This window comes from Bactrocera neohumeralis, chromosome 6 (genome assembly GCF_024586455.1).
Source record: "Bactrocera neohumeralis isolate Rockhampton chromosome 6, APGP_CSIRO_Bneo_wtdbg2-racon-allhic-juicebox.fasta_v2, whole genome shotgun sequence".
In the NCBI taxonomy this organism is placed as follows: Eukaryota; Metazoa; Arthropoda; class Insecta; order Diptera; family Tephritidae; genus Bactrocera; species Bactrocera neohumeralis.
In genome coordinates, this window is record NC_065923.1 from 31,943,601 (window position 1) to 31,962,550 (window position 18,950).

At 30.8% G+C, this 18,950-nt stretch overlaps 1 protein-coding gene across 3 annotated transcripts in view; it reads left to right on the top strand.

The window, feature by feature from the left end:
- LOC126761349 (uncharacterized) overlaps positions 1-7,886 on the top strand; it is an 83,535-nt gene extending 75,649 nt beyond the window's left edge. For all 3 annotated transcript variants that reach the window (XM_050477421.1, XM_050477423.1, XM_050477422.1), the window contains 5 exons: positions 3,801-3,919; positions 3,982-4,119; positions 4,835-5,408; positions 5,478-6,376; positions 6,439-7,886. In XM_050477421.1, the coding sequence (XP_050333378.1) occupies positions 3,801-3,919; positions 3,982-4,119; positions 4,835-5,408; positions 5,478-6,376; positions 6,439-6,804 (2,096 nt within the window). In that variant the 3' untranslated portion in view covers positions 6,805-7,886. The remainder of the gene's footprint in view (positions 1-3,800; positions 3,920-3,981; positions 4,120-4,834; positions 5,409-5,477; positions 6,377-6,438) is intronic.
- Positions 7,887-18,950: the final 11,064 nt, after the last annotated feature.

Here is an 18,950-nt window from a genome sequence, read left to right on the forward strand (position 1 = left end):
TTGCTGTTAGGCGACAGTAAACGAGGTGCTATGTTAAGAACTAACATTTTCTCAGATTGTTTACAGTTTTCATGGGAAATATTTTATTTAGCATTAACGGAGCCCCTACCCATTTAACCTGATAAACAATCATTTCGAATGTTGCATAATTATTGGCATCAAAAGCATGGAAATATTTTGTGTTATGCATTTACAGAAACGCCACACAATTTTGGTAAAATATATTTTGATTTTATATGATTTTTAAAAGATTTGTGCAGGTGCGTATATAACATATGTACACATATAAGTATGTACATATGTCTATAAATAAAGGCTGGCGTACGTGACTTTATCCACGAATCTCGTGATAGTACAATAATGAATGGAAGATGGGGATTTTATGGTTACCATTTTTTCAATATTAAGAGGGAAATTTATGGCAAATGCTTGGAGTTTGGAAAATTTATATGAGAGAGATCAACCGTAAGATTTATAGTTTTCTACAACAAATTCTAACATGGACGTTAAATTAAGAAGTAATGGAAATATGACTCGAAAATAGAGTTAAGAAATTATTTGGTAAATTTCTAGTTTTAAGCTCCTATATTCATTAGAATTTCATCGAATTTCAAACAACAATTTCATAATTTTTTTTAAAACAATGTTAATATGAACCAACATAAGTAAATCGTCTAATATGTCAACAAATGCAAAACAAATTCGACACCTAAATTATGTTATCAACAATTAGAGGCCGTTTTCATGTCTTATGTTAATATAATAATTAATATTAAATAATTATTACACAACCTAAAGCCAATGATTTACTTAGTTGTTTATTCTTATGTTTTTTTTTATAAAAAAACTTGTTTTGTCGTGACCGCATATCACTCAAGTCAGCATATAATAATTCTATGGAACTCTTGCTAAACATAATATTAGCTCTTTTGCCAAATTATCTCATTATTATTCCAGAATGCATTTCTAAAACAATAAAATATTGTTTCCAATTAGATCTCACCAATTATATATTTTCGCGCCACAATGTAGGCAACAGCATGCCATTACCTATTTATGCAAAAAATAATTTAACTTTGACAATACTTTTACGACAAATTGTATTTCCAACAGCAAAAAACTACTACCTGAACTTACATATTTTTCAAAGTTTTTGAATACAAGATTTATAAATAATATATTTTCCACTTGACGCCCAAATGTAGGCAATATGCAATTTTTTCACTGCTTAAATAATATTTCTGTCATGCAAAGCTTCTTGAGAATACGTAATTTTCGAAGGCGACTTGAAGGGTCACTTTGAAGTAGGAGCCAGTATCGAAAACCGGAGTGCGGAACTCTAATCCGCTAAACCTAACCTTCTCTCAACTCCCGTATTACTGCTCAAAGCTTTTGAGTTCTTCAATGTATCGCCATACACGTAAATTTCTATTCATTTCAATATGATTTATGCTTTTCAGCTTAAATGTAGGCAACAGCTTTTCACTATGTCTACCCATTTTGACATAAAAAAATTTAGGTTTTTAAATTTTTAATTTATTTTATGCTTTCCGATAATCTGCAGAGAGGCTTTGAGGTTAAGCGTAGAAGAATGGAATAATTTTAAACATATTTGTTTAGATATTTAATTGTTTACCATGCCACTTTTCACTCTGCGCCCAAATGTAGGCAATATGTGCTTTTTGTATTTAAATAATTCCGGAAAACCTTCGAGCTTTTTCAGATACTTTTATATAAGGTTAGAAACTTTGTGCCTGCTAATTTTCATTAATATTTTCCATTGTTGACGGAAAGGTTTTCCATTAGAAATTATTTATACTAGAACACCAAAAACCAAGTAAAAAAAAATTTATTTTGAAGCAATTTCTTGAGTTACGTTAATTTATTCAATTTTAAATCTTTTCATCACTACAAATGTTTATTTTATATAACTTACTCGTTATCGCATTCATTTTATGCAAATATTACAATAAAATTGTTTCCGAATCGCTAAGCTTCTTCAAATTTATGTAACTAGGCGCAACGCTCATTTTCGCATAATCGCCGTTCCGCAAGGCATTTTGTTAATATCATACAAATTGCACAAATTATTCCTGCATTGCAAATGTGTTTTGTAGAATCTTTTTCGACTAATTACGTATACGCAGCGCGCTCAATTTGCATGAAAATAAACTAATTTGCATAAAATCGCCAACCAACACACATACACCCAAACCGAATACACGTACAAGGCAATAACTCATTTTACCTTTGCCTCGAGTGGTGTCACCGCCTCTAATTGAAATCCTACTCATACATACACATATACACACATAATTAAATAGGTCTTAAATAACAGCGGCATCGTCATGAAACCGGTTGCGCTAAGCGGCACGACTTAAGCGATGCGCCTATGCAATAGGGACGACGAAAAGTCAAATATCTTACATAAAATATAAAGAACTACAATGTAAAAAAGGCAATCAAGAAGCAAATAATAAAAATGCGCATATGTAAGCAGTCCGTGCTAAGGCAAATATAAATCGAATATGACGACATGCGCGCTCTGTGCGCGCATATAGCGCAAATGTAAGCGAGCGCGCGACCGCCTGCAAGCATTGCAGGCGATGCAACAAGGCATGCGGCAATCGCTTGTGCAATAGCGGTATTGCATTTGCTGGCGCCGCCGATGTAATCGCACAGTCATTTGGCGCGCATCGTTGTAAACGTAACAGGATTGTGGCAGACGCCTTGTGGGTGGTGGATGGTGGGTGGCTCGCGGTGCGCGCGCTCATATGGCTAACGCGTAATAGACAACCGCTTTGCCATACGCGCTGGTACTGGGTGGCGCTAGCAAACAGCAAGCGAAAACAACAACAAACGATCGAATCGTTGATTGGCGTTAATTTGCACATTGGCGTAGCAGCAGCTTGAGGGCGCGCGCGCTTGTCGCTTGACAGCGTGCGGTCAATAAAGTCTTATAGAACGCAACAGTTTAGTTGAAGAATAGCTAGCAAATCGTATAAATTATTCTGAAAATTACCTTAACAAATGAACACTATGGAAAATTTATTTGTATTTCTTTGCGCGCTGATATTACAACACGAAATAATTTATCAGCTACGCTGTGCGGTGCCTATTACGCGCACTCTTTGCTAATGACGCTAAATAACGCGTGAATGAACGCGCTGACCGCATACAAACGCGCGTTTTAATTATTTGTTTTTAAAATTTTTTTTATTTTGTGTTTGGTGTTGTTTCTGCATGCTTAGTATAATGAGCTCACAATGTATGCTATACATATTTCGTAAGCATAAGCGGCGATGCTGCTCAACATTATTCTATTTATACAATTTTCCACGACATTTCGCGGTTGCACCCACCAGCATTTGTTGGCAGCGCGTCAAGCACCGGCTGCTAATTGCCGCCGCGTCACCACCGCGCTTGCTACACAGTCCTCTTTGTGTCATTGTCAGCGGCGCGCAGTGCGGTGTGTCCATGCGCTTCACTGTCAGCTACTCAAATATTGACAGCGCGCATTTTAGGCCACTCAAAAGGTTCATTTGTTTAATTTGATGTGTGAATGTGAGTGTGCGCCTAACCGCGTACGTCATAGTTGGCTAACTCAACGCCATAACGCTTGTTAGAATATTTTTTGACATCTCTATTTAAATTGACATTAATTAAAGATTTTTCTTGGCATTTTCATTTGAAATGACAGGCCACTTAGAAATTAAAAAAATTTAGAACTTTAGCCTTCAGTAAATAAAATTTCGTCTATTAATATATACTTATATTCTTCCCATTTCTTATTCTTCCAGCGCCCTTCAATTTCAAAAGCTTATTACTACGCTGCGAAGTTCTGCGCAAGCTCAACCATTTCCAAAGCTCTTTGGCCGATGTTGAGAACGCATTAAAGATACGCCATACTTCAGCGAAGGTAAGCTGATAATCAACCTCCAAACACTTTAAATATGTAACTAAATTTTGTATTATTTTTAGGCTCATTATCTACGCGCTCTGGCTTTGTGTCATCTAGGCCGCTGTGATGAGGCGCTCTATGACAATTGTCTGGCCATTAGTCTCGACAAGGACACATTACTCACTAGTTCGGAACTATTTCAACATGATCTCGCAAAGGTAAGTCAAGAAGTTTGACATGAACTCGAATATTTGTGAGTTTAGGAAAGGAATTAGATATATACCTGTAAGTCTTGTGTCTGGAGAAAAACAGACAGTTGAGGAATTGAAAAGACTTCGTTAAGGCTTTGAAATCTCAAAAACCTTCAAAACTGAAGTAAAAGGCTAATATTTTTTGTTTAAAACTGTGAGAGTTTTACTTGAACTCCGATAGGGTTCGTATAGAGCATGAGATTAGCAGTATATGACCCAGCGTACAACCCTGAGTAGGGATGGTCCACCTTCTCACTTTGGCTCGACTTCTAACGGATGTCATTTGGCTACCCAGAGGATACTTGGTCTAATACCGAAAATCTTCCCAAATTTTCGAACTGCGAAACGCCCTTGTTTGCTAGACTTGTAGGCCAAGCACGAATAAACTGATATCTTTACAGATATTAGTTACTAGCAAAAGGTTCTAACATACGATTATCTTAGACTAAGTCTATAAAAAAAGGCCTCCGAAATTATGAATTATAGTTTCAAGCTGCACTCAGCCCATAGATCAGACCAAAAGCGGCCTAGGTATTGAATGTTAAATAGCCTAAACTCTTTATGGACTTTCGGAAACGATTCGGAGTCGATTCCAATACACTGATCAGATAGATTCACAATTCCCACTACAGATAAAATACCTTTTAGGACCACTCAATAAAATATCACTCTTTCCTTACAGAATTTGCAGAAACTTCTCGCCCAAACCCCGAAAAGCAAATCGCTGCTACAGCGTACCTTCAACTCGGCCGCTGCTGTGGCCGCGGTTCCCTACAAACTACTCGCCGCGGAGCAACAACTGCGCCGGCGCAAACAAATCGCTCTGCTGAGCAACGCCAATGGCGATCATCTGAGCTCATATACGTACGACGAGGAGTTTATACCGTATGACAGTAGTAAATGTGATATTGTCGCCGATAGCGACTATCTAACGCCAATGGATGGGGCCATCGGCGATGTTGGTGATGTCGGTGTTGGTGATGATGTGGGCGGCGGCAGCGCCAACATTTCCGGCTATATCTCAGGTATCGGCGACACGCTCATGGATAAGCGTTTCTCCATCTATGCCGGCATGGAGAAGCACTTCGATATTGAGCTGCGACGACAGGCATCGCGTAAACATTTTCGTCGGAAATGGACACCCAAAGAGACCGAGCTGGTGCCCACACTGAGTGCGTCTTTAGAAGAGGTGCACTACAGTGCACTTTTTCGCAACACTTTGGAGCGGGTGAAGCAAGAGCTGCAACGGCTGAAAAGTGAGTATTTCAAATATATGAAAGATTGCGGCATATTTTGTAATGGAAAAAAATGTTTAACCCCTGCAGAAATCGATCTGGCTAACGGTGCGCCACCGAAGCAAATGCTGCAAGTGCCGGCCGGCCTTGTCGATGCCAGTGATTTCGATTGTGTGCTGTGTTGCCGCACCTTCTGGAAGCCGGTGGTGACGCCATGCGGTCACACTTACTGCCGGGTATGCTTGGATCGTTGCATGGATTACACCTCCTCGTGTCCATTGTGCATGTCGCCACTTGTGGAACCAAATGTCAATACCATATATCAGGGCTCATCCTCGCCCGTTCCCTTCATTGTGGCCAAGCGGCCTGTGACCAAATTTCTTGAAGCCGCAATGAAACGATTCATTCCAGACAGCTACGAGAAGCGTTTCCAACAAGAGATCGATCTGGAGCCATCTGTGCCGGTCTTCATCTGTACAACCGCCTTCCCGTACGTACCATGTCCGTTATTCGTGTATGAGCCACGCTATCGCCTAATGGTTCGTCGCGCTGTCGAATCTGGTGAGAAGCAATTTGGCATTGTACAGCCGAATAGCGGTAAATCACGTTACTTCGATGTCGGCACCATGTTGGATATACGCGACTGTGTGCTGCTCGGCGATGGCTGCTCCATACTCAGCACGGTGGGTTGCAAACGCTTCAAGATACTAGCACGCAACGAGAAGGATGGCTACGAGACCGCCAAAGTGGAGTATATTTACGATGAAACCATACCCGATGAAATGGTGAAGACGGTGAACAATATGCATGCGATTGTGTTGGCGAAAGCCATCGACTGGTTCGAGAGCCTCAGCACCGAACTGAAGCAAGAGATATTGCAAAGCCTTGGCGAGATGCCAGCGGTGGAGGAGAACTGGGAGACCATCGCCGATGGTCCGGCGTGGGCGTGGTGGATCATCGCATTGCTGCCGCTCAATCAGCAATTGAAGGTAAGTGCTGCGCGCTCATACACACGCAAGTTTTGACTTAATATGTTCCCCTTCTATGACAGGTTGACATTCTGGCCACAACATCGCTGGAGAAGCGACTGCGCGCCATCGAAAAGACGCTGGACTACATGTCGGGCACTTTGCGACGCACGCAACAAAACGACTGCAGCGTTGTGGTGCCGCAGCAGCAGCAGCAACAACAACAACAACAACAGCAGCAATTACAACAAGAGCAGCAAGAAGATTGCGAGCTGGAGTTGCCGCAAAGCGATGAATGCTGCCAGCGCTCAAACACCAACGCGCTGCGCAGCGTCAATGGTGAGCCGCATCATCACCACCACCACCATCACCATCACCATCATCACCACCACCACCATCATCATCATCATCATGCGAGCAGCAGTGAGCAACAACAATTATTGCTGTAGTGCTGCCCACGAGAGAGATACGAACGGCATGCTATTTGTGGGAGCAGAAAGTGATTGCGTGCAGCTGACAATGCAGCAACAAATACCAAAAGCTTTAAATAAATCTGAAAATTAATCAACACACACACACACACTTGAAAATCACAAAAATATAAGCAGCGCTTTGCGCATGTGCAACCTCTGCACATTAAGAAAACACATATTAAACACACACACACACAAACACAAACTGCAATTCTGCGGTCTTCTATGTAAAGTGGCGACACCTAAAGCTTATGCCACACTAAGCTTAAGTTTTCCTAATTTTTTTCTAATAATACTATGTATCTATGTATAAGTGCTGTAATTACCAGAAATTAATCTGTATATGTAAGTGTATGTGTAAGTTAGTGTATTGTGAGTTTGTTGTCGTTTAAACAGTTTTAGCATTGTAATCTAATTACTTGTCTTATACAACTTCAAATGAGGGAATTTATGAAAAATCTTAAAAAATAAACGAAAGTGCAGAAAATTAATCCAAATAACAGTTGAGTGAAAAAAATTGATATTGCAAAAAATTTTTTGCAATTTTTAATTTTAGTATGCAAAAAATCTATAAAAAGATTAATTGTTTAGCGGCCAAACACAGCAAAGTTAATGCTGCTGTAAATAAAGAAACTAAAAATATATATATATGTATATAGTATATATATGATGAAAGTAGTGACTTGATGTGTGATTGTATTGTATACAGTAGCGATTCTATATCGAGAATTTCAAATTATAATACTATAACATATATATGTGTGTGTGTATAGTGTAAGCCGTGTATGTAGTTATAATGTAAAGCAACATAAATAATTCAAAATAATAATATTAATAACAATAATGTGACGAAACACGCGAAATATTGAGCAACAGTGCGTTCAAAAAGTATGGATACAAAAATTGTGCGCTGAATGCAATTTTTTTATTTTCCCTAAAGAGAGTACAAATCATTTTTGTGTGTGTAGAATGTTTATGCATAAGTTAGTTGCTACTTCTTTATTTGTAAAACTTTATTTTTCACTTTTATATGCAAATATACGAAATTTTCAAATTAATCTGACCGTCTTTTGTTATTATTTTGTGTATTGAATTAAATTATTTTTCTGGTCTCAATAAAATTGTAATTTAATTTAGTATAAAAATATTTTAAACTAGTTATTTCGTTGCCAAGTTTTTCTCTTTCAAAATTTGTTTTTCAGTTTAAAAGTTTTTCAATTTAAAATTGTTTTTTTTTTTTGTTTATTTCTGCTTTAAAACATTTTTTTCTGTAGAATTATAATATAAAGAATTTTTAATCGAAAAGAAATGTACAACTTTTTAATGCAGGTTCGCCAATTCGTTTCCGAGTTTTTCTTTTTATTTAAAACTCCGTTTGAAAAAATGTTTAGTTTATAAATATTTTCTTTTTAAAATAATTTTTTTTCTGCCAAAAAAGATATTCAAAAATAAATATTTCTGTTAAAAATATTTACAGTTTACAACAATTTTCTGCTAATTTTCTGTTAAATTTCTGTTCAATAATTTTTAGATCAACAAGTAGGTAAAGCTTTTTAATGCAGCTTACAAATAATTTTTTGAAAATTAACGAAACTAATTATTTAAACGAAATTTAATTAGCATTCAAAACATTTTTTGTCATGAAATAAAAACTCTTCAACTTTTCCAAAAACTATTGATATTTTCAGGTCAAAAACAATTTTAGTTAAAAAAATTTCAGTTAAAAAAAATGCTTCTGTTTAAAAATATTTACTGCTTAAAAAATATTTACTAAAAAATTTTGTTTAAATAAATTTTTTTCTGTTAAATTTATGTTTAAACAATTAACCTAATTTTTTGTCTATAATTATTTTTATATATATTTTCTTTAAAAAATTTAGTTTAAAAACCATTCCTGTTTTAAAAATATTTCCAGCTCAAAAAAATTTTTCTGTTAAATTTCTTTAAAAAATGTTTATATAAATTAAAACGTAAAACTTTCTAATGTAGGATTACAAATAATGTATTAAAATTTTATAGAATTAATTAATTAAAATAAATCAATTAAAAGTAAAATTAATTAAAATTAAAATTAATTAATTCAATTAAATTTATTATTTTTTTATTATTTTTTTTGATTTATTCGGAATAATTTTGTAATTTGAAAAATTTTTGAACCCACATTTTAATCAGAAGTATAGAATTAAAAAAAAGTTTTTGAAACTGACATCATAAACTAATAACACCTAATTTAAAAAAAAAAGTCATTAAAAATATTCACAATAATTAAATAAAAATTTTAAAATCTAATTTTGAGTTCAACCTTAAAAAAATTACTATTTAAAAACCTTTTAAAAAATTATAAAAATTATTGCTTTTTGTCAAATAGTACTTTGAACAAAACAATATATTTTTTTCTAATAAATAATTATTGGTTTAACCAGCTTGAAAACATTTTTATTGTAAAAAAAGTTAACAAATGTTTTTTATTTATAAAAAACTTAAATTAAATAAAATAAAATTATAAATAATAATAATATAATACCCGAATTATTATTCAATTCAATAAAAAATTATTCGGCAAACAAAATTGTACAGCAGAAAATTTTTAAAAATAATTTTAATAAATAAATAATTATTTTCTACAATTCTTTTCATATTCTCAAATATATTGCTAATACAAAACAATTCTGTTACCAGTTGCGATTTTGATATTTCTAAATTTTTCTAAAATTCTCTATTATACTCAACATTATGAATCTTTAAATGGATGCGAGCTAAACTTCAAAAAACTAGTTCAGAAATAAAATTTAACATATTTCACGTTTTTAAACTATACCCTACGATAAAGAGTCAAGTATTTTAATTTTTTTTATTTCTCAAAACTCTGCTATTTTGTTCAATTTACCATATATTCTATCTCTCCGGCCTTTATTTGCATTCCGTGAAGTATTTAATTGTGCATTAACTTATTTTACTCAAATATAAAGTGTATTCGTGGAACTATCAACTCATATAGTAGACGGTATAACAAAATCTATTAATGCAACTACTACTGATTTAGTAAACCTATAACCACTATACAAAGAAAACACTATTTTCTATACCTACTCGAAAAAATATAAACTATAGACAGCCAAATTAATGTAGATAGTAATTTTGAATTAAAAAAATATGAAAAAATGGTATTTCGGACAGTTCTTTAATTGAGTCAATTAGCTTAATTGAGGCTCTTAGCCTAAATGTGGAGAATTTCCAAAAAAAGAAATCAATTAGCAATTTCAGCCGCTACGCATAAATATAGAAAGTTTGATAATTGAATGAATTAACAAATTATTTCCAAACATAATTCGGCTACTGGTTCAATCCTATTTTTTATCTGTTAGTTAGAAAATTTGCCAATTGAGTGAATTTATTAATTGAGTAAATTTATTAATTGTGTAAATTTATTAATTGAGTAAATTTGTTAATTGAGTTAATTTATTTATTGAAAAATTTGCCAATTGAGTAAATTTATTAATTGAGTCAATTAACTTAATGTGTAAATTTGTTATTGGAATCAATTTAAGAGCTTAAATGGAGACAATTTACTAATTGATACAATTTAGGCGCTGCCTGAAAACCCTATAAGTTATATAGTATAACCAATGTAGCTATGTGTGTATGTGGTAGTGATGTGGTGTTTTTATCGTCATGTTGTTGTATGTTTGAACTTAATGAATCTTTGTGGCAAAAAGGATGTTTCTTTATAAAAAGAATACCAACTTTAGATTGTAAAATGCTGCACCCGAAATAAAATTCAAGCCATTATATTACAAACAATAAATTAGGTCAACAAAACAAAATGAATAATTCCAGTAATTTTCACATACATTCCATAAAGTAAAATAAATAAAATAACTTTAAAATACCAAAGACAGCGCTGGAAGTGGTAATCAATTTTATCACAAAAATCAATAAAAATAAAATTTTGTCGAAATAAATTTTTTTCATTAATAATTTTTTAATAAACTTTTTCAATTAACAAAATTTGATCAAAACAAATTTTCCACATTAATAAATACTAGAATAAAGAAAAAATAAACAAAAAAAATTAAAATTTAAAAATTAATTTTAATAAAAATTTTTTTTATAAATTTTGTTAAGAAAAAAAATCCGTCAAAACAAATTGTTTTCATTAATAATTTTTTAATAAATATTTAATTTGAATAAGAAAAATAAATAAAAAATAAAAATAAATATTTATTAATTGTAATTAATTAATTTAATTTAATATTTTTTCAGTTAATTTAATATTTTACAATCCGCTTTTATATAAATTACAAAATTTTGCTACACACCAAACTATTTTCGGTTCTTTAAACACATCAAATATGTACATACAAAAATATTTAATTATAAATTAGCAAAAACATAAAAAATTCTTTAAAACTAGTACACAGCAAATAAACGAGTAAAAATGGTTTCGAACAATAGTAAAACTCAACACCGATTTTGGTTTTAGGCAATTTCGATTTACAAACATAACCGAAAACAAATTTCGAAAATTCATATCGGATATTATAAGCCAAAAGGCAATAGCAATAGCTTTAAAACAAATACACGAGTATTATATAAATATTTAAAAATGAGAATTTGAAAAAAATATATATAAAAGAAAAAAATTGATATATGTAACAAAAACAACAATGAAATGTGCGACAAAATTTTAACGTAAGCAATTATGAACTTAAAAAAATAGGTGAAAATTAAAAAATTTGCATAAAGCAAAAATTACAAATTAATATAAAAAAATGTAAAATATATATGTAAAAAGTAGCAAACTCATATAAATTTTTATGAAAAGTCTAAAATAAAAAAAAATGAATTTTATTATTTAAAAAAGAAATCATGTATGCTGGAAATGTATGACAATCTCCAACTCATAACAAAATGTAATGAAAGCAAAACACTTGCAACTCACTACAAATAGTTAAAAACACATTAAAAAAGTGAGACAAAAAAAAAAACAAAATACAAACAACAAAATAAATAAAAACTATTTGCAAAATATATACACATAAAAACTAGTTATTTTTTACTATTAAACAAATTTATGAAAACACTTCATACGTGCATAACTAATTAGATATTTTTCATATTTGACACACACTTGTATATAGTTGATAATTTTTCTCCACTAGCAACAAATTTCATATTAATAATCAACTTTTAGAAAGTTTGAACTTACTTTAAAGACAATTTCAAACATTTTTTTACCGCAAACAAAATTGAATTTTTCATTCAGCACTAAATTTTTTATAAATTATAATAATAAAAAGTTATAGCAAATATATAAATTTCTTTTTTTAATAATAAAAAAACATCGAGTTTTCGTAAAATGCAATAATTATTAATTTTTAATGAACATTTGCAAGTAATAAGGTGTACCAAATTAAATATTTCATGTTTTGAAATAAAAAAAATATTGGGAATCATTTCTTGATCACAAAACATGAGTGGAAAATGAGTTAAAACAATTTTAGCACGCAATGAAATGAAATAAATACAAAATATTTAAACTACAATTGAGCCGAAAAACAAATTTTAACCAAAAACTAAATAAATTTTTTTTTGTTAAAAAATCTAATATACATATTTATTTAAATTTTTAAGCCAGCAAAAATATTTTTTTCATTTAATTTTTGTCATTTCTTTTATTTTAATTTTTCAGTATTATGTTTTTATTTTTTAAAAATCAACCAGCCAGAAAATTTTAAAGCAAAAAATCATTTTACGATTTATTAAAGTTTATTTCATTTTATTATATTTTGTTTTTACCAAAAGGAGTTTCAATATTCCTCGTTTAGTATTTTTTTCCGCAAACAACAATTGCTAGTCTTAGGTTTTTTTTAATTTACAAATTAGAAACATTTGAGTTTACAACTTGCAATCTAATTACAAAAGTTAAATTAAAAAAAGTTTCTCATTGCAATTTTTAATTACAATAATTTTAATTACAAAACTAAGTTTAGAATTTTGCAAAGTTTTTGAAAATAAACTTAATTACAAAATTAAATTAAGAAAGTTTTTAATTATAATTTTTAATTACAATAATTTTAATTAGAAAATTAAGTTTACAATTTTGCTAAATTTTTGAAAATAAAACTTAATTAAAAAAAATAAATTTTTAATTACAATAAAATTAATTACAAAATGTTTAACTACAAATAATTTTTTACTACAACTTCTTTTTCGTTACAAAAATTTGAAGTAAATTTTTTTTATTTAATTAATTAGAAAATAAAAATTATTTTTTTTAAAAACCTCTTAATCAGAAAAATTTTAGTGCGCAACAATATACAAAAAATGTACGATAAAAAATTAAAATATTTACAAAACACATTTTTTTTATTTCTTGAATTTTTTTAATTGTTTTTATGATTTTTTTATTTTCTATTTGTGATTTTTTATAACTTTTATAAAAATTTTTTAAATTTTCAATAAAAATATTAATATAGTAAATAAAAATACTAATTTATGCTCTAGTGTAATTTTTAATGCTTTTTTTATTTTTAATTTTTTTTATTTTTTTTTAATGGAAAATTTTTGTTTTCTTATTTTAAAGTTAAAAAGATAACAGATGTATAAAATTATATTGTAACACAAAATGAAAAAATCTGATTTTCTAATTTGTTTCACAATACAATTTTTACTTAACTAAAAATTTATAATTTTTTTAGTATTTAAATTTTTTCTAATTTATTAAGATTTTTTTATTTTGAAAAACTGTAAGTTCTATTATGAATATGTTTTACTTTTTTTTAGTTTTATCAAGTTTATTTGTTTTTATTTCAAATTAAAATATTAAATTAATAAAAAGAAATAATAATTTTTGTTTTAAAAAAAAAATTTATAATTTTACTTCCTTTAATTTTTTTGCAAATTTTTTCTATGATTGAAAAATTATACATAAAATTTATGAAAGCATATAATTTTTTTAAGAGACAGTTTTTTGTATTTTTTTTTTAATTTGGATATTAAATTTTTTTTTATTTCAAAATTTTACAGTAATAAAAAATATAAAATTTTTTATAGTTTATTACCAATTTTTTTTTATTTTATGTTATTTTTAAATAAAAAAAATTGTTAACATCCAAATTAAAAAAAAATACAAAAAATTTGTCTCTTAAAAAAATTATATGCTTTCATAAATTTTATGTATAATTTTTCAATCATGGAAAAAAATTTTTAAAAAATAAAAGAAAGTAAAATTATAATTTTTTTTTTTATTTTTTGTAACTCTTAAATAAAAAAAATTGTAAAAGAAACAATAAAAATATTCATAAGTAAATTTTCTTTTGTATTTTTTAATTAAAAAAAATGTTTAATAGAAAAAAACTATAAAATATTAAAAAAAGTATTCATTCTTTATATTTTTTTCTTAAAAATTTCACAATGATTTTTGATTTTAATTTAAAACTGTGGATAGAAATAATATATTTTTTTGACGTAAAATTTATTATTAAAAAAAATAATATAGTTTTTTATTAAAAATATATTTTTAATTTTTTTTTTTTTTTATTTCTATATATATATATATATGTATATATTAAAAATTATAAGATAAAGTTTAAAATTTGAATATACATTATTATAATTTTTTTTTATTTATTATAATTTTATACAATTTTTCTTTGCATTAAAATTTTGCTGGTGAATGCGGTCACACATTTAATTGTTGTTTTTTTTTTGTCAATAACCGAAAGTTTCACTTACTTAACAATATAGGCAGTTATATAAAACCTTAAGAGTTTTTGAAATTTGAAATTATTTTTTGTATTTCAAATCAAAAAAAATTCTAAAATTATTTTTCTTTTGCATTTTCAAGGCACAAAATTCCAAAATTACTTTATTCTTAACCACCGCATTAATGTTATTTATTCTTAATTATTTACCGTTTTCCACTTGACACACCTTGCCGTACAAATCAACATGCTTTTCTGTATGCACATATATATTTACTTTAAGCTGACTTCTTCCAAGTCACCGCCTAAGCTTAAACTCCCTCTTCTATCTAGCCGGAACTTTATCACCGTCATTTGTACGATTGTTACAATCAATTTAAGCTTTGTTGTTGTGGCGGTTGTTAATTACAAAAGCAATTACTCTTAGTTACACACACATACACCCGCCCGCGATCACACTCGCCTACTCCTACTTACACACATATACACACGTTAATTACTTAGTTGCTCTTACCAAGAAGTGGAAATTACAAGTAACTACAAAAACAATAAACAGTGAAGCTGTGAATAATTTAAGTTTAGTTGTGCATATCTTAAGTTTGCCGTTAAGCTCCGCAGCATAATGCATTGCACTGTATTTAAGCGAAACCCAATAATTTGAAGAGAAACAAAGCTTTGTAATATGTTATGTGTGTTTGTGTGTATGTGCGCACTCATTTTCGAATTCGCATTAATTTGCTACTTTAATTCAATGAGCACATTGTTTTATGATTGGAAATATATCTACACACATACATACATACATACATGTATGGCATATAATTTATATATTTCAAGCGTGCGTTAACGGTATATTAATGATTACACAATAATCAAAATAATTAAAATGTAATTTTATATTTGTAATTTGTAATTTTAATATATTCCTAATTGTAATCGTATTTGTATTTCTCTATTTAATTAACGCTTATATTTCTGTACGATTTCTTCAAGTAAGATGAAGAAAAATAAATTTATACATTTATAATTACATACAAGTATAATCATTGCAAAACAATTTCATCCAAACATTCATATATATTGACATACATATATGTAAGCTGTAAAATGTTTCCTACACACTTTTTTACTTCATAATAATTTCATTTAATTATAAATAAATCAAATAATTATTCTCTATAAAAAATGTAATACTTTGTTTCATTTGGTTTGGCTGTAATTAACAAGCCTAGGTATTATTTAGACTCCTATTGAATAGATAGAAACTAATTGTTTTGCACTACGACCTATGCTCTATTGTGCCCTATCCTACATCACATATGATCACAAAAGTCCAGCACTCTGAATGATTCCAGGAACTTGGTGGACGCAATTGAGGCAATGTGATCCCTGTTCACGTAGATGGATTCTGGAGCATTAAGCCTGTTTCTACAAATTGTTGGACAATCTAGAATCAGGTGCTTTGGAGTTTCCTGTTCCATGATCCAAAACAAGCAGTTTGGGCAAGAGACTAAGCCCAGTGTTTCTTGAGACCGCAGTGGCCAATATAGAGCGCGACAAGGACACGGAATTGGTCTCAGAGGAGGTTGATCATATCTCTAAACTTTTTCTTATAGCGATTCGACTTTAGAAGCAGATAACGCTTTAAGTGCTGCTTAACTATCGCTGAGTATAGTGATTCGCTGGTTGCGATAGTTGCGATGGAAATTGATTTCTGCACAAAGACTTATAGTATAATAAAGACTTCTGCTTTAAAGATGCTCGGAAAATATTCCATTGGTATGGATCGTTTGGTATGTGGTCTGGAAATGCCTGCTCTAGTACCTGTGTTTTTGAGACGTCAGTGTACCACTGGTTAGTGCTACCCCTAAGTGGTAGGTCGAGCGTGAAATCATTCCATTTCGCCTTACTGCCGTGTGAAACTCTAAACTTCTTTGTGAAGATGTCCCTTTGAAGAAAGGAACAGTGGTCTCTTGGAAGAAGGAACAGTGGTGTGTCTTCCCCTAGGGCCTTTATTTGTTTTGACGTCATTATCTTCCCTTCGCCAAAACCTTGCAGCTTTGATAGTTGAAAATCTACCGAAGACTGCGTTGCCTTCGATGCTCAAGCAACCGCTCCATAAGTGACAATAGGCCTTATGATCATGGTACACATCCTCCAGATGATACTTGGATTGCAGCCCCAAGATCAGGAATTTGATTTTTTAGACATCTCCAACTCCCTGGCACCAAAGTGTTAAGGGCCTTAAGCCCGGAAAAGATCTTCGCTTTTTAAAAGGAATGACGTTTGTTTTCGACGGGTTGATATTTAAACTTCTTTAAACTATGTCGCAGAGAATGACCGAATCTAATTGTTTGTGAGCAACTCAAAGAGCTCATCTACTACTAGGCTCCATATTAGGGGGATATAAATCCACCTCCTTGTTCTACCAAGACGAATATTACTCTCCCCCACAGTAGTTTCAGTTACGCAGGTTACGCAGTACAGCCTCTATCCATCTGGATATTGGAGCCGTCACATTCCTCTTCTCCACTGCCTTGATGACACTTATGTATCGTGGGATGCATTATCAAAAGCACCTTCGATGCCATGAAATGCGCATATCAGCACTTCGCTATTTTCCAGCGAATTCCCTATTGCAGCCGGTAAATAACAGTGTTAGTGAATCTGCCTGCTTTAAGCTTCTACGAGTATTATGCTGTTCAATCCAACTGCATTTGGGTTGAAGTTTTGTAATTCGGTATTATCGACATCAACTCAACCCGTCAAACATAATTTCGATATAAGTGTTTTTAACAAACTTCAACTTTTTGTAGTATTACGGTTTTCAACTCCGTGTTAGTGAGTTGGACTAGCTTATCAAACAATTTCAACTGCTACCCAGCAGTTGTAGTTGAGTTGTAGTTGAACATTTTGGTTTATTTAGTTAAAATATTAATTTAAAATGAAAAATTGGTGAAAAAACTATTTTATTTATAACCTTAAACTATTATAATCAGTTATTTCATACAAATACCTAGAAAGGTGAAACAATTGTTGACCCTCTAGAGAAAAATCCTGAAGCTGGACGAGGCAAGATACAACTGGGAAATATGAAAGTAAAATATAATAAATAATTAAGGCAGTGATTCGAACATAAAGATTGATACAATCAATTATTTCTAAGAATTTATTTTCTTTCAAGCCTCAAAGTTAGCCTTTACTACTACTACTGTGGCAATTAAGCAATCAGCTTAGACTTGCTTTCACTGACTTCTTGAGACTTCTTCGCTTTACGACGGAACACACCATTAAATCATACTAGAGGCGCGCCACTCATACGGCATGGATTGCTGCAGACTATTTTAATAAGCACATAAAACCCTTTCGGATTACCCAGTCAAGCGGTATGCATAATTAATGGCATGACGTTATTACAGCACAATTTTACAAGAAACTAGTCGATCAATAAATATTAATTGTCAGGCAGCTTGTCATTTACAATGTACTTTTACGGTGGCGATCGCCACAGACAACTGAGTAAGACGGCAATTAGTGAGAGCCGCAGTAGAAGCGTAGTAGCGAAAACACTAAATTTACATATGTACATTGCAGCACGAAGATGCTGTGGTCGCATTTTGCTACTGATAGAGTCGCGTACTTGAGGTTTTCATCTATTTCGTTGAGTTGCACGATAATAAATCTATTGACTACTGATGACTTTCGATTTTTCTTCCGATTTTTTTTTTAATTTCCATACCATATACCGAAGTGAATTATTAATTACTCGGTTTTGCCATTAAAGTGCAACAATAATAGTTGTGATGTAGAAGTGGTTACTTCAATCTATGAATATACATATATAAATATGTATATATATAGCTATAAATTATTAAGGTTATAATAATAATTTTTATACTCTTGCAAAATGTTGATACGAGTATAATAGTTTTTTTTCACCTAACGGTTGTTTGTATCACCTAAAACTAAGCGAGATAGATACAGGGTTATTTATACATACATATATATATATGTATATATTATCAAGATAATGATACAGCGTGTTTTTCTAATAACGGTGCATATTTGTGCTTAGGATGAAAAAATCTGAAGATAAAAATTGCCCCAGGCTCCATATGTCTAACAAGCCTTATATACTTGAAGATGCTTCTCCTGATTTAATCCTTGCAAGTTGCAAGAGTACAAAATATTCGACTGCAACCGAACTTTGCCCCTCCTTACCAATTTTTCTATTTATATATGTGTCTATATGTCTATATGGGTGCTCTTTGGGTGAATATTGCTTCTGCTTACGTCGAATGCCACACAGAGCAATCATTATATAGGCTCTTTATAGGTTATCTCAAAACGCCGTACTAAACATTATCGACACCAGAGACCATGGAATAGTCGAAACAATACAATTCACCTGCATAA